Source organism: Glycine soja, chromosome 19 (assembly GCF_004193775.1).
Source record: "Glycine soja cultivar W05 chromosome 19, ASM419377v2, whole genome shotgun sequence".
Classification (NCBI taxonomy): Eukaryota; Viridiplantae; Streptophyta; class Magnoliopsida; order Fabales; family Fabaceae; genus Glycine; species Glycine soja.
In genome coordinates this window covers 930,818-944,470 of record NC_041020.1, presented here as the reverse complement: position 1 = coordinate 944,470, position 13,653 = coordinate 930,818, and the positions used below count along the sequence as shown (strand labels likewise).

General features: G+C 31.9%; 2 protein-coding genes across 2 annotated transcripts; both read left to right on the top strand.

Annotated features, from left to right (window-relative positions):
* Positions 1 to 931: 931 nt before the first annotated feature.
* LOC114398352 (bidirectional sugar transporter SWEET5-like) lies at positions 932 to 3,285 on the top strand. Its single transcript, XM_028360539.1, has 5 exons — positions 932 to 1,042; positions 1,623 to 1,839; positions 2,525 to 2,683; positions 2,785 to 2,907; positions 3,016 to 3,285. The coding sequence occupies exons 1-5, from the start codon at positions 960 to 962 to the stop codon at positions 3,175 to 3,177; spliced, it is 744 nt and encodes a 247-aa protein (XP_028216340.1). The 5' UTR covers positions 932 to 959; the 3' UTR covers positions 3,178 to 3,285.
* Positions 3,286 to 8,006: 4,721 nt separating this feature from the next.
* Positions 8,007 to 13,372, top strand: LOC114400660 (peptidyl-prolyl cis-trans isomerase CYP38, chloroplastic-like). The gene is made up of 7 exons (XM_028363225.1): positions 8,007 to 8,352; positions 9,271 to 9,561; positions 9,690 to 9,889; positions 10,745 to 10,980; positions 11,388 to 11,530; positions 12,637 to 12,708; positions 12,804 to 13,372. Exons 1-7 carry the CDS (start codon positions 8,185 to 8,187, stop codon positions 13,029 to 13,031), a joined length of 1,338 nt encoding a protein of 445 aa, XP_028219026.1. The 5' UTR covers positions 8,007 to 8,184; the 3' UTR covers positions 13,032 to 13,372.
* Positions 13,373 to 13,653: the final 281 nt, after the last annotated feature.

The window sequence follows — 13,653 nt, the reverse complement described above, 5'->3', positions numbered from 1 at the left end:
GAGTTAGTTAGTTAGTTAAGATAATCAAATATCTCTGTAAAAAATTCATTATAAAAGCGCGCACACACACACACAAAACGCATTGCATTCTCTCTCTCTAATCTTCGGCTCGTTTTCTGTGTTTTTGCATTTCGAAATGGTGAGCGCTGCAATAGCTCGTAACGTCGTTGGCATCATAGGTTCATTTCGTTCTCTTCTCTCATTGAATCGCAAACTTCGAAATTCGAATTCTGTGTTCGTTGATCGTATTTTTCTGTTCGAGTTTTGTTTTGCATTGATCGCGTTTGGCTTCGTTTACGTCGGAGAATCGTCATTCTGAGGAGAACTTGAACTTCAGTTTCAATTGCTTTAGAGTTTTGCTTAATTTTTCTATTTATTATTCATGAAAAGAGAGAGAGAGAGAGAGAGAGAGAGAGGCAATTGTTCGGTTTAGTGACTAATGGTAAGTTTCGTGTGTTTATGTGTTCTGAATTGATCTGCATCGATCGTGTTTTGCTGTGCTTGCGTAGGGAACGTGATTCTAGAAGGAGAACTTGAACTTGATCAGTTTCAAATTTCAATTGCTTTCTAATTCTGGTTAATTTTTTTGCATATAACTTGTGATCGCTTTGGCTTTGTTTACGTCGGAGAATCGTGATTCTAAGGAGAACTTGAACTTCAGTTTCAATTGCTTTCGAGTTTTGCTTAATTTTTCTATTTATTATCCGTGAAAAAAGTAATTGTTCGGTTTAGTGCATAATGCTGATTGAGTTCTGTGTGTTTATGTGTTCTGAACTGATTTGCATTGATCGCGTTAGGCTTTGTTTGCGTAGGAGAAAGTGATTCTAGAAGGAGAACTTGAACTTTATCAGTTTAAATTGCTTTATAATTCTGCTTAATTTTTTAATATAATTTTAATCAATTTATGCATAAAAAATAATTGCTCAATCGGTTTGGAATGACTAATTCTAATTAGTTTTATGTGTTTATGCTGTCTTCTGATCAATCTTCGCTTTTTCTATGCAGGCAATGTTATTTCCTTTGGATTGTTCTTGTCGCCAGCGTAATTATATACTCTGTCTCTATTTATTTTTTTTGTATAAAAAAAATAAATTGTTGCGTGATTATCATATGTATGCATGGCTGCATGGCTCGTTGCGGTTCTCTTTAATGCATCTAAGATTCATAATTAAAGTCAAAGAGTAATTCAATCTACTATATTATATTTTAATGTATAAATTGTGGAGTGGTATAAATAGTAATGTATAACATCTTAATTTCTATGAATAGGTAGTGTTAATAAAAAAATTATGATATATGAATTTTAAGATATTATAAAAGTCAATAAAATTATTATAATTATATATAATGATTTATAATTAAGTGATGATATTTATACTATTCATCCAAAAGATTATTTATTATAACATTTTATGTAGTAGTTTCTTTTATATATATATAATAATAATAATAATAATAATAATAATAATAATAATAATTACTTTTTAAGATAAATCATGGACTACTTGAATCAATTGCAATCAAACTTTCTATAGGTATAAATAAGATAAATCATTTACTGATTACATATAATAATTATATTTTTAAAGAAAAATCATGGGTTATTTGAATGAATTGTGCAGTCCAACTTTCTATAAAATTATAAAGAATAAGGCGGTGGAGGAGTTCAAGCCTGATCCTTACATTGCTACGGTGCTGAATTGCGCTTTCTGGGTGTTCTATGGAATGCCTTTCATTCACCCTCACAGTATTTTAGTGGTGACCATCAATGGCATTGGGCTTGTGTTCGAGTTCGTATACCTTACCATCTTTTTCACCTACGCAACCAACAAAGGACGGGTGCGTATGCTTAATTTCCTATTTTTGGTTATGTCATCACTCATTCACGCAGTTTTGCTTGCCTATGTATTGATATGACTTGTGAGAAATGATAATACTCTTTATTTTAAAATTGTTAATTAATGTCGATTTTAAGTATACTCGTAAACCTTTTCAGTATGGATGATTAAGTTATATATAGTATAAAATACATTGAAAATTATACCCTGTTTGTATCCTTTCATAATTTATTTATTTCGTGTGATGTGTACGTTAATAATCCCTTAATTAAGTGGAAATTTAACTTTTCTGATTCTTCTTTTTTCCCTGCTTAGTTGATGCTTCATGGTTGATACGAATTATGAAAGCAACTTTCTGTACTTTTTATATTTGTACAGACAACAGAGAAAATAGTTTTTGTGTAAAATATACTATTACAGAAATGCATACCTATTTTTTAACTGCTAAATCGACAGAAAGAGAGATACTTTAATAGCAACAAAAACACAATCGATTTCATTAAATAAACTTTTATTTTCCATTTTTTTTCTTTTCTTAAATTCAATCAGTTTTGAAGTCCCAAATTGAGTTGCTTAGTTAATGAATGTTTAAAAGATAAAATGCCCAGCATCATGCTTATGCAGCCATATACTACTATTATTCTTCCTGTTCTGCTACTCACTGTTAATTTCTTCCCTATCTTCAGAAAAAGCTACTGATTTGTCTTCTCATCGAGGCTATTTTCTTTGCTGCCATTGTTCTTATAACAATGCTGGCAGTGCATGGCAAGCATAGGTCGTTAATGATTGGTGTTATCTGTGATTTCTTCAATATCATGATGTATGTCTCTCCTCTTACAATCATGGTAAGTCTTGAATTTCTATAACTATATCCCATACCTAATAACTTACCTTACGCAAAATTTTCACTTAAACTTATAAAGGTCATGGTATAAATAATGAGCAGTTTAAGGTTATCAAAACCAAGAGCGTGAAATACATGCCATTCTGGCTCTCCCTGACTAACTTCCTTAATGGTGCGTGCTGGACAACTTATGCACTCATCCACCCCTTCGACCTGTTTGTTCTGGTAATTAGTTACTTCACAATTTTCACCTTGCGCTACTCTCTCTGTATCATTGTAGTTCTTGAATGAAACTTTTGTTACTCATTTTACCTTTGTATATTGTTCTTGCAGATCAGTAACAGTGTTGGAGTAGTCTCTGGATTTGTTCAGCTCATACTATATGCTTGCTACTGCTGCAGAGAAAACAATGATGATGGTGATGATGATGGTGCTGTCCAGAAGAAGACAACTGGCGTTCCAGTTTCTGAATCCCCCCGTGATGTTGAAGCTTAGTTTCTTAAATTCTTCTGCCTTTTGATTTTCTATCACACATGCATATTGTAAAAGCATGCTTTTTATATAATAATATGCAATGTGATGCGTACACATGATTGAGAACTATAGTTTGGATTTTTTTTATATTTTTATTTTTTTAAAATTAGTTTATGAAATCCTAAGCTACAGTGTATATGTGTATATATATATATATATATATATATATATATAATTAATCTTATTATAATCCAACGCTTATGATAAAATCACTAAACTGACCCGATTCTCTATCTGATTCTAAATTTAATTGTACAGGTCCTCATCTCGTTCTCCACCTCTCTAAGCTTAAGTTCAATATTTTCTTTCACGAACTGAAATAAATTTAATAAAAAACATCGTGCAATAATGCATTCTGCAGCCTTTACTTCATTATTTCAGCTCTATGATTTCACATACAGTACTTCATTTCAGCTTTATGATTTCACATACAGTACCATATTAATATAGACCTTGACATGACTTTATTATAACTGAATTTTAATTTCACGAGTTAATATTATGACTAAAAGATATTTCCTTAGGTTGAGGATCTAAAGGCGAGAGGTATATCAATGACACGCATCATCAACAAGATTTCCCACTCCCCCCTAATTGGCTAATTCCTAAATTCTTATAAAATTGAGATTATAATCAAATTGATTTTAGAAAGCTGGGGAGCAATATAGAGATCAAATAGAATGGGGTCGGAAAAGAGAGTTGGGGGACGAAGTTGCAGAGGAGAACCTAGGTCACATGAGTGAGTTTAATGGTTGGATCAGGGTTAACATTTAATATCAGTTTACTTAAAGAATCTAGCTAAAAATCCATCAAAAAGTTAACTTTTATTATGATAGGTGTTGATAATCAATTTAAAAAATCTGACTTTCCCTAGCATCTAATAAATTAGTACAATCGATGTAAAAGACTTTTTTTATGTAAATTTTGTTTTTCTTGAAAAATTAGAATTTTAATCTTAGCATCATTTTTTAAATTATAATCTAACAGTTAAAATCAAATTTTCTCATTTTAAATTTTAAAAATTAAATCTAGCATATTTACTATTAAAATAATCTCAACAAATTTATATTTTCTAAAATTAATACTGGTAATAAATAAGAACTAAAAATAAAGGCCACAGGTGTTTTGTTTTTTACTTTACAAGAAGTAAATTATATAATTAATATTAATAAATCTATAATTGAAAAAAGTTATAATTATAAAATTTAAAATAATAAAATATGATAACACAATAAAAATATGTACACACAACTTGATTCGTGATTAGACTCCTTTCATAATGGAAAGATAAAATTGATCATATGTGAGAATTCAACTTCTAGCCAAATTTGGTCAAATCTTAATAGTGTAATGTGCAAATAGCTTCACAAAGCATGTCTAATTAGCTGATACGGTTTGGTCAAGGTAGGTACGATATGATCAAAACATCAATCATTTCAGTATTAAGTGTAAATAGTTTCACGAAATATGAAGTCTTATAGTAAGACCGAATCTTAATAGTGTAATGTGCAAATACATTATTAGTACAATGCTTTATCTAATTGAATAATAAATCAATTATGTTATAAAATAATTAATGTTTTTGTATATAACATTAAATTTTTTAATGTATATTTAATGTGCATGAAAATTTAGATAATAAATTTTGTGACAATTAACTTTGTCTAATCCGTATAAGACTTACGGATTGGACAATCCATAAGCTTTATATGGATTGGTCAATCCGTATGAGGCTTACGGATATAGATTGATCAATCCATATCAATTTTACGGAAGAATAAAACGGGAATCACATTATGGTGCTGGATATACCAGCAATTGTGTTAGGTGCGCGTAGCAACAATCCTAATTAGCTTACTTGATATTTGGACACGGCAAGTGAATTGTGTGGAAAGGAGAAATGGGTCAGTGCATGGAATTAATGGGCCTGCAAGTTGTGGAGGAGTTATTAGAGATGATTGGGGAAGGTGGAGTTGAGGTTTTGCTAAGAAACTAGGGAGGAGGTTGAAGGAGTTTATCAATGTGTCTCCATTGCCAAGCAGAGAGGGATAAAGGAGGTTGGAGGTAGAGGTTGATTCTCAAGTGATTGTTTTCCATGTGTATCGTGAAGCAAAACTCTAAAGCAATTGAATCCTCCTCAAGCACCAGCTTCAGATACACATGGAAAACAACCAACTTTGGGAGGATTTTTTTGTTGTATGAGCATTGAACAACAACCAACTTTCTTGGATCACTTGTTGCTTGAGGATGTTTGGGATTTCAATCTCCCAAAGTTGTAGCCTTCTAGTTTTTCTTCTTTGGGCTTAGGTCCAGTTATTAGTACTTTAATGCATAATGTTGGTAACATATTTTGATGACACTAAATGGGACACATCATTCTGTGTCAATTTGCAAGTTGGCGCCATAAAGCTCGACTTCCTCTACCTTGATTATGCTCTCAGTCAATACAGGATCATTACCTAGATGTTTTTGCTTTCTTTTATTTTCAAACATCACTATACAAGGATAAAACAGAGACCACAATCAAAACCTTAAAAAAAAAAAAGCATTTCCTTCCTATATCATTTCTTTATGAGAAGGGTAACCATATAATCTAAATTATTACTCTTGTTGCTAGAAGACATCACAGAGCATGGAAAAGGCAAACCAAAGTTAATATTAGGGAATGTTTATGCTTTTCAAAAACTAGAGGGGTGGTTTGTGTCATTTAGGAAAAACACAGGGGAGGTTAGTCCCCTTCCCCCACCCCCCCTTATACTTAATCAATTTATGTTTATTTTTTTTAGAACTCAATTTATGAATTTCTAGTACTTATAGCACATGTAATATACATTTTTTTGGTAACTTATAATTTATATTAGTAGTTATCATTGAAAAAATTATACAGTATTTCAAATATGTATTTATTTATTATAGGTTTGATTTTAATTCAACTATGATTTAATCAATAAATTAAAAAGTAGTTTCCTTATGATCAATGATTTGCTCAATAATACAAACGTTGCCATGAAAAATTACTATAATAACTTGCAAGAATTCAACTAGCAGAAAGATAAGCATTGTCAAGTTTATCTATCCAGATGTTTTATTTTATGAAGAAAATTGTTATAGGTATTCCTATTAAATTTTGGTGAGTATGCTAGCTTGAATTTTAATTGAATTATTACTCAACACATGTCTATCTATATAATCTATCTATATTTTTCATTATGTCACTACAATTCATTATTGTCCTGAAAATTAGATTAGTTTGATCAACATATCCAAACTATAATATTAACATATGTATCATGTCATATTAGTCTCATATCATTATATCAATGTCATTTATCAAAATTAAATAATTTGTCATGTCATCTATATGGTCATATCAATAAAATTTGTTAAACTTTTAACAAAAGATTGATAGAGAAATTAAAATTATATAATTTTTATAATTGAAATTATATTTTTTTGGATTAAAAGTGTATTTTAAGCCTAATAATAATAATAATTAAAAAGTGTTTGTGTGACGAGCATAGTTTTTGTTGTTATTTGTGTTAGGAGTGTTTGAAAAATGATTTTTTTTATTAAACTTATGGAGTTATCAAAATGAACATATGATTGTTTAATAAGTTTTTTTCAAACTTATTTTAATGAAATTTACAAAGAATTTTAACGAAAATATTTTTTAACTAATTTTATATTCCAAGTTATGAATAGATTATGTATATTATAAGCCTGTAGGACTCATTTAGTAGTTATAATAATTGAAAATTTAAGATTAAATGAATTATTATTGAAGGCTTTTTCTCCACTAATTTATCCTATCTAATTCAATACTGAACTTGGCCATCAAAACAAACTTTTAAATCAACATTAGGGCTTGCCTCAACTAGAGTGTGGAGAAAATATTAATCCAAATCAATTAAATGAAGTTGTGTCATGTTAGGCCGTTTTTTAAGTTTTTTTTTTTAATATTCAACCCAAACCGAAACCGGTTCAGTCATAAATCTAAATTAGTTTGGCTCAAATCATTAAATGATTTTTTTACCATTTTTAAAATTAATTTTTTAAAATTTTATATATTTCTACTCGAAAAAATATTCTTTTTCTCATATATTCCCAAATTTATATTTTACTCTATATTTACAAATGATGGTAAAATATGTGTGATACTTATTAATATATTTTTAGGCAGGTCAAATATTTTTAGGTCATATTTTGATTTTTTTTATTCACAAGTCACTTTAAAAATAAAGTAAAACTATTTGTTAATTTTAACTTAGTTCATTTTAAATTAAATTCTCTATTTTATTATGCCACAATGATTAGTTTATAATGAGAATTAAGAAAAAAAAGATATTTTGAGTCACTATAGCATTGACTTGAAATATTTATTAATTTAGTTAATAATTAATTTCTGTTAAAAAATATAACTAACCATTTTAGTAAAACTTTTTATCTTAATCAAATTTTTTATCTACAAAGTTAAATAATAAGATATACATTTATTTAAAAAAAACATTTCAAATTATTTTTTCTTAAAATTATTTTTTATTTCTTTATTAAAAAAATAAAAAAATAAGGTTCTTAATTTATCAAAGAATTCTTCTTCTTTTTTATTTTTTGCTATATCAAAGAGTTCTTCTTTAAATGTTGACCTAACTTTTCAAGAAAATTAAAAAAAAAAAGTGGGTAAAATACCAAACTTCTTACAAAATAATTTAATGTAAAATAAAAAATGTGTCCCTTGCATGGACCCAATGCTATGTTATCTTATCCAAAGAAGCATCAAGATGAATGGACGATGGATTTCCCTCAATGGTGACTCCAGTTTGCAGCCACTCCCTTACAAAACACAAACCTCAAAGTTTGCCCAAAACCTTATCTGACTTAACTTCCACACTGTCTGTCTCTTTCTCTCCATTTTTGTGTCACATGAGAATTGTTCTCTGAATTTTGTTTTGTTTTTTTGACATCATTTCAATGGCAGCCATCATCCCCTGCCACTACTGTGCTTCCCTCAGTCCCAAATGGTTCAATTCCAACAACACACATTCTAGGCGTTTATCGTACCCACTTCGAGGACTCCGAGGTTTCAATGCTCGTTGCTCTTACCAACCACCCCATCATTCTGAATCTCAGAACAACCATGTGAGTCTCTTAAAAATTTGATTTTTTTTTTTTTTTTAACTTTAGATGCTCCTTGTTTCACATGAATGATGATTATGCTCATCTGGGGGTTGGAGATGTGATGCCCCATTAGCATTTTTATTTTTTTTTGTTTAACATTCTTCAGAATGAATTCATTTGGGAGATGAAGTTTGCAATTGCATTTTACTATTCTTTTTTCGTTCATTACATGTTTGAGTATAATCAGTTTGTTGAAAAATAAATAAATGAGAATGGCAGAACTGAATTTCACAAGGTAAAAAGAGTGTAAGTTCTATACATCACAGTGTGGAAGATAAGCCTCAAATAAGGCACTGAGAGTGGGCTAATGGCAAGGGTTTGAGTAGTTTGAAAGGTTTAAATTTCTCTTGTGCTATTATACCGAGAGAGTGGATATTTGGGACTTGCATTTGCCCCAAATGCACTTAAGTTACTTTTTTTTTTTTTTATCAGCAAAAGTTAGTTGTTATTCGTTAGTTTTTTTGTTAGAGGGGAAAATCGAACCCTTGACCTTTCCCTCCCTCTCTTCTCCTTTTACCATCCAACCAACCTTTCACTTAAGTTACTTGAGTCAAGTGTTTCAGCCTAGAGTTTAAAGCATAGTAAGCAAAATAATAGTGTGCCAACAGCTGCACTACTAATGACTTACTGTGCTTAAAGCTTCAATTTACAGTTTTGCTTGTCAATGTTGAATAGTTAGGAATCATATGCTTTTGCTAAGTTTCTAGGTTGTTATCTGTATGTACTTCTACTTTTATGTTCTTTCTGATTTAAATGAATCAGTTTATGTACTTTATTTGTTTTCTCTTGACCTTGTGTTCTTATGTTTACAATGCGACTTTAGATTGCTGCAATATATGATTGCTGCACCAAAGCTTATTGAGTTATATTTTGGTGCAGAATGGGAGGTCATTTTCCTTGAAGCAGTGTGCGATATCTATTGCACTGGCAGTTGGGTTAATAACAGGAGTTCCTACATTGGATGGTCCCACCATTGCCCAAGCAGCTAATCCTGTGTTGTCTGATCTCTCTGTTTTGATTTCCGGACCACCGATTAAGGATCCTGGGGCATTGTTGAGATATGCTCTTCCTATTGACAATAAGGCCATTAGAGAAGTGCAAAAGCCACTTGAAGATATCACGGAGAGTCTCAAGATTGCTGGAGTCAAGGCACTTGACTCTGTCGAAAGAGTAAGACATAAGATTAAAGATTCTTGTTTTTTATCTGTAGAAGTGTATTGTCTATGTGGCTTGTGCATGGGATTTTATGTTTCATTTCCCTTAGGGATAAAAATTGATTTACTTTACGTGGAATGTAGAATGTGAGGCAGGCGTCTCGAACTCTCAAGCAAGGGAAGACTTTAATTGTATCCGGTTTAGCTGAATCAAAGAAAGAACATGGCGTTGAACTGCTTAGTAAGCTGGAAGCTGGTATAGATGAGCTTGAACTGATAATACAGGATAGGAATCGAGATGCAGTTGCACCAAAACAGAAAGAGCTTCTTCAGTATGTTGGAGGGTAAGTATCTCAATTACTAAATCACTTGCATAAACCACACAAAGGCCTTATCCTTGCATACATGTGCTCAATAAGAAATAGGATGTTTTTTCTTCTTCCTTGGAGGAAATGAAAGACGGATTTGTGAGTTCCTTAAGTGTTTTCATTTTTCACTGTGTCATGTATTTCTCTACAAGTGTCTGTTTTATCTGCCAGTCATTAAGAATCTGAGACTCTATGGCTATAATTAGGAATTAAAAAAATGCTTAGGTGTGCTATGACAAAATACAGCACTTCATGTTCCTTAATCTGACCATAGGAACTGCCAGAAATAAGGGTTAGTTGCTTCAATGATAAAAGTAGGCTTTAGCTTAAATCTATGGGGCAAAGCAATTTAACCTTGACCATACATCAATGTAGTCAGAGAACTGCACTATTGGTACAACCAATAGATCACCACTTGTCCTGGTTAGTTTAACCAAACTGTGCCTAAAATCCAAATGTCCGACTAATTGTGCTGCAAGGAGTCATGTTTAGTCAGTCAGATAGCCATTGAAAATCATTCATTTGGACAACCTGATATTGCATAAGAGATTTGCAACGGGTAGATCCCTCTAGATTGATTTGGTTGTAAAACCTGCTAAGTTTGATCTGATTTGACTGAGCTGAATCCAAACTCAGTTCAGTTAATGAACAGACTTTGCTCGGCCTCTGGTAACCTGGTACTATCAGATGTTGGCAAAAACTGAATCCTCATTCTTACAATAGAAAATTGAGGAGGACTTAGAAAATTAATCTTCTTGAGAAAGACTTTTCTCATATAGAACCTTTCATTGACTGCAGCTGAGATGTTCCTGGGGCATTGCATTTCTGCAGTGTTGAAGAAGACATGGTTGATGGCTTCCCATTTGAAGTGCCCGAGGAATACCAAAATATGCCTTTATTGAAGGGGAGAGCAGCAGTGGATATGAAAGTCAAGGTTAAAGACAATCCAAACCTGGATGAATGTGTTTTCCACATCGTTCTTGATGGTTATAATGCCCCTGTAACTGCTGGAAATTTTGTTGATTTGGTAGAAAGGCACTTCTATGATGGCATGGAAATCCAAAGAGGTAATAAATCTGGTCTTTATTGGACATGCATTTTTGCCTTTGATTTCCCTTTTAGCTATAGCTGGTTTGGTAAAGAATGTTTAGAGTTTAGACCTTCTCTAGCTATGTTTTAGAGTTTAGACCTGCTCTAGCTATAGCTAGTTTCACTTATTGCACAGCCAAAAACGCAGGAAATGACAGGGAAGGATCAAGGATGTATACATTTATATTATTAACCCTTAATGAGGATGAATTAACAGTATTTTATCTTATGCAATGGAAGCTGAATGATCCTTTACCATTATTGACATCTGTAGTTTTTATGTGGATATCCAAAATGGGCTTCTTTGTACTGCTTTCCTCTTTAGTTATGCTTTCACGAAGATAGTTTTAAATTTTATTTTTTGAATTTTTTATATTTTGTGCAGCGGATGGGTTTGTTGTCCAAACTGGTGATCCTGAAGGTCCTGCTGAGGGTTTTATTGATCCAAGTACAGAGAAAATCAGGACAATACCATTAGAAATTACGGTGAATGGAGAAAAGGCACCTGTTTATGGATCAACTTTAGAGGTAATCTTCATCTGTTTATCACTCTAGGAGCATGTTATATATTTGCACATTTGCATTTGTATAATTTGTTAGCAAGTCGATCCTGGAGTGAGCTAAGCTTCTGTGAGTCACAAAATTGTAACAAAGAGGTGACATTTAAATTAAGAAAAAAAATGTATTAACTTTATGCATGCGTAACAGGAAATTGCATTTCAAAGGAAGATAGAAGTACAGAAAAAAGAGAGGGCTAAGATATCATCCTTAACAAATGTAGCATAATAAGGCTATGCAACTGGAAAAGAAAATATCAATACAATGAGTGAGTCTCGGAAACATGAGCATTGATTGAAAAAATATATCATAAAATGCACATTGCCCTAAAGCCTCTCTCCCCATAGTCCTTTCAAAGACCAAGAAACTGGTTGATAGAAACTGTCTCAAGCCAAGAGGACACACCTTAGTGTCACAAAAAATTCCAAACAGCCTATTCCAAATGTAATTGGCTGCTGTAAAATGTAAGAATAACATCATCTATTTCAGAGCATGAATCACACTTGCTGCATATATCGTTAGAGAAACCTTTATAGGGGTCCGTGAATCTACAGTGTATTATTGTTCTTTCTGTATTTCTTTTTTGTACTACCATTCATGTTGATGACTAAAGCTAAGTGGGAGCTTTGGACTTCCAAGTGGTGTATATCAAGGAGGAGTTTATGATCCACTATTTGTTGAGTTTAGGCTGGCACAGAGCCTTGACTTCATCAAGGGTGAAAAAGAAAGATAAAAAAAGTGATGTTGTATGGTTTATCTAATTTCTTAATGTGAGGCTAAACAGAAAACATAAATAAGAACAGAGTTTTTTCCTAGAACTGATGTGGGAAAATCAAGTGACATTCTTATCTGTTCAAAGTAAGTTCAGTTTTTTGCAATGTTTTTCACACCTATTGAGGTCTGTACCACGAACCTCATTGTATGATCAGAAGAAATTAATGTTCTTTTACTAGTATTAGTTTCTTGCATGAATTTTCACTTTATAATGTGATGTATTTTATATTTTCAAACCTGTTCCTCTTGTCTTCTCAAGGTTGAAAAACTTTCTCATTTGTTGGCACTAATCTGTTGGACAGGAGCTTGGTCTATACAAGGCTCAAACAAAGCTTCCGTTTAATGCTTTCGGTACAATGGCAATGGCAAGAGATGTGAGGAGAATCTATTCTTTGCATTGCTGTTCTTTAAGCATGATAATCTTTTTTTTTTCTTGCTTTTATTTACTCCTTTTATGTTGTTTGAATAGGAATTTGAGGACAACTCTGCCTCTAGCCAGATATTTTGGCTATTGAAAGAAAGTGAGCTAACTCCTAGTAATGCCAATATATTGGATGGTCGATATGCCGTCTTTGGCTATGTAACAGAAAATGAGGATAACTTGGCAGATCTCAAAGTTGGTGATGTCATAGAATCCATTAAAGTAGTTTCTGGCCTGGATAATTTGGTGAATCCCACCTACAAGATTGCTGGCTAGTTCTGTGCTTTTGCTATCAAATACTGCATGAGTGTTTATTTGGCACTTGCTTCAAGGCTATATTCAGGAATGCTGGCTATTACATTGCAAAGTTCACTCCCCCCTGGTTTGTTTCCATTGCTATTGGAAAAAGCCATTAATCATTTTACTAGAACCTAGCATTCAGTTAAACAGCTTGAGATTTTATTCTGTTTTAAGATTATTTACCACCTCGGCTTGTAACTTTCGTTCTACCAATTCATCAATAAAATTATGATTGTTCAGTGAGGAAATTGTAGGTCATACTCATACTGGCATTCATGTACTGGAGTTATTCTTATCTGAAGAGAGAATTATTTTAATTTTGCCTTAGAACACAAATTCCAACATGAAAGGAATAACACTCAAGTTAGCACGAGACCAAAAGCCTTGTGACGGTTATTTTACCTAGTAATGTCATGTCACACCCTCTATCTCAACATATACATATTTATATAATATCATACATGAAAATACATAATTAATTAAAATGATTTGATTCGTAAAACATAAAGGAGCTCACATAGGTAAATGGTTCATATTCTCGTTAATCACCAAATTAAAATTTTATCAATAAGGGTATGAAAATATCTATGATCCAAAA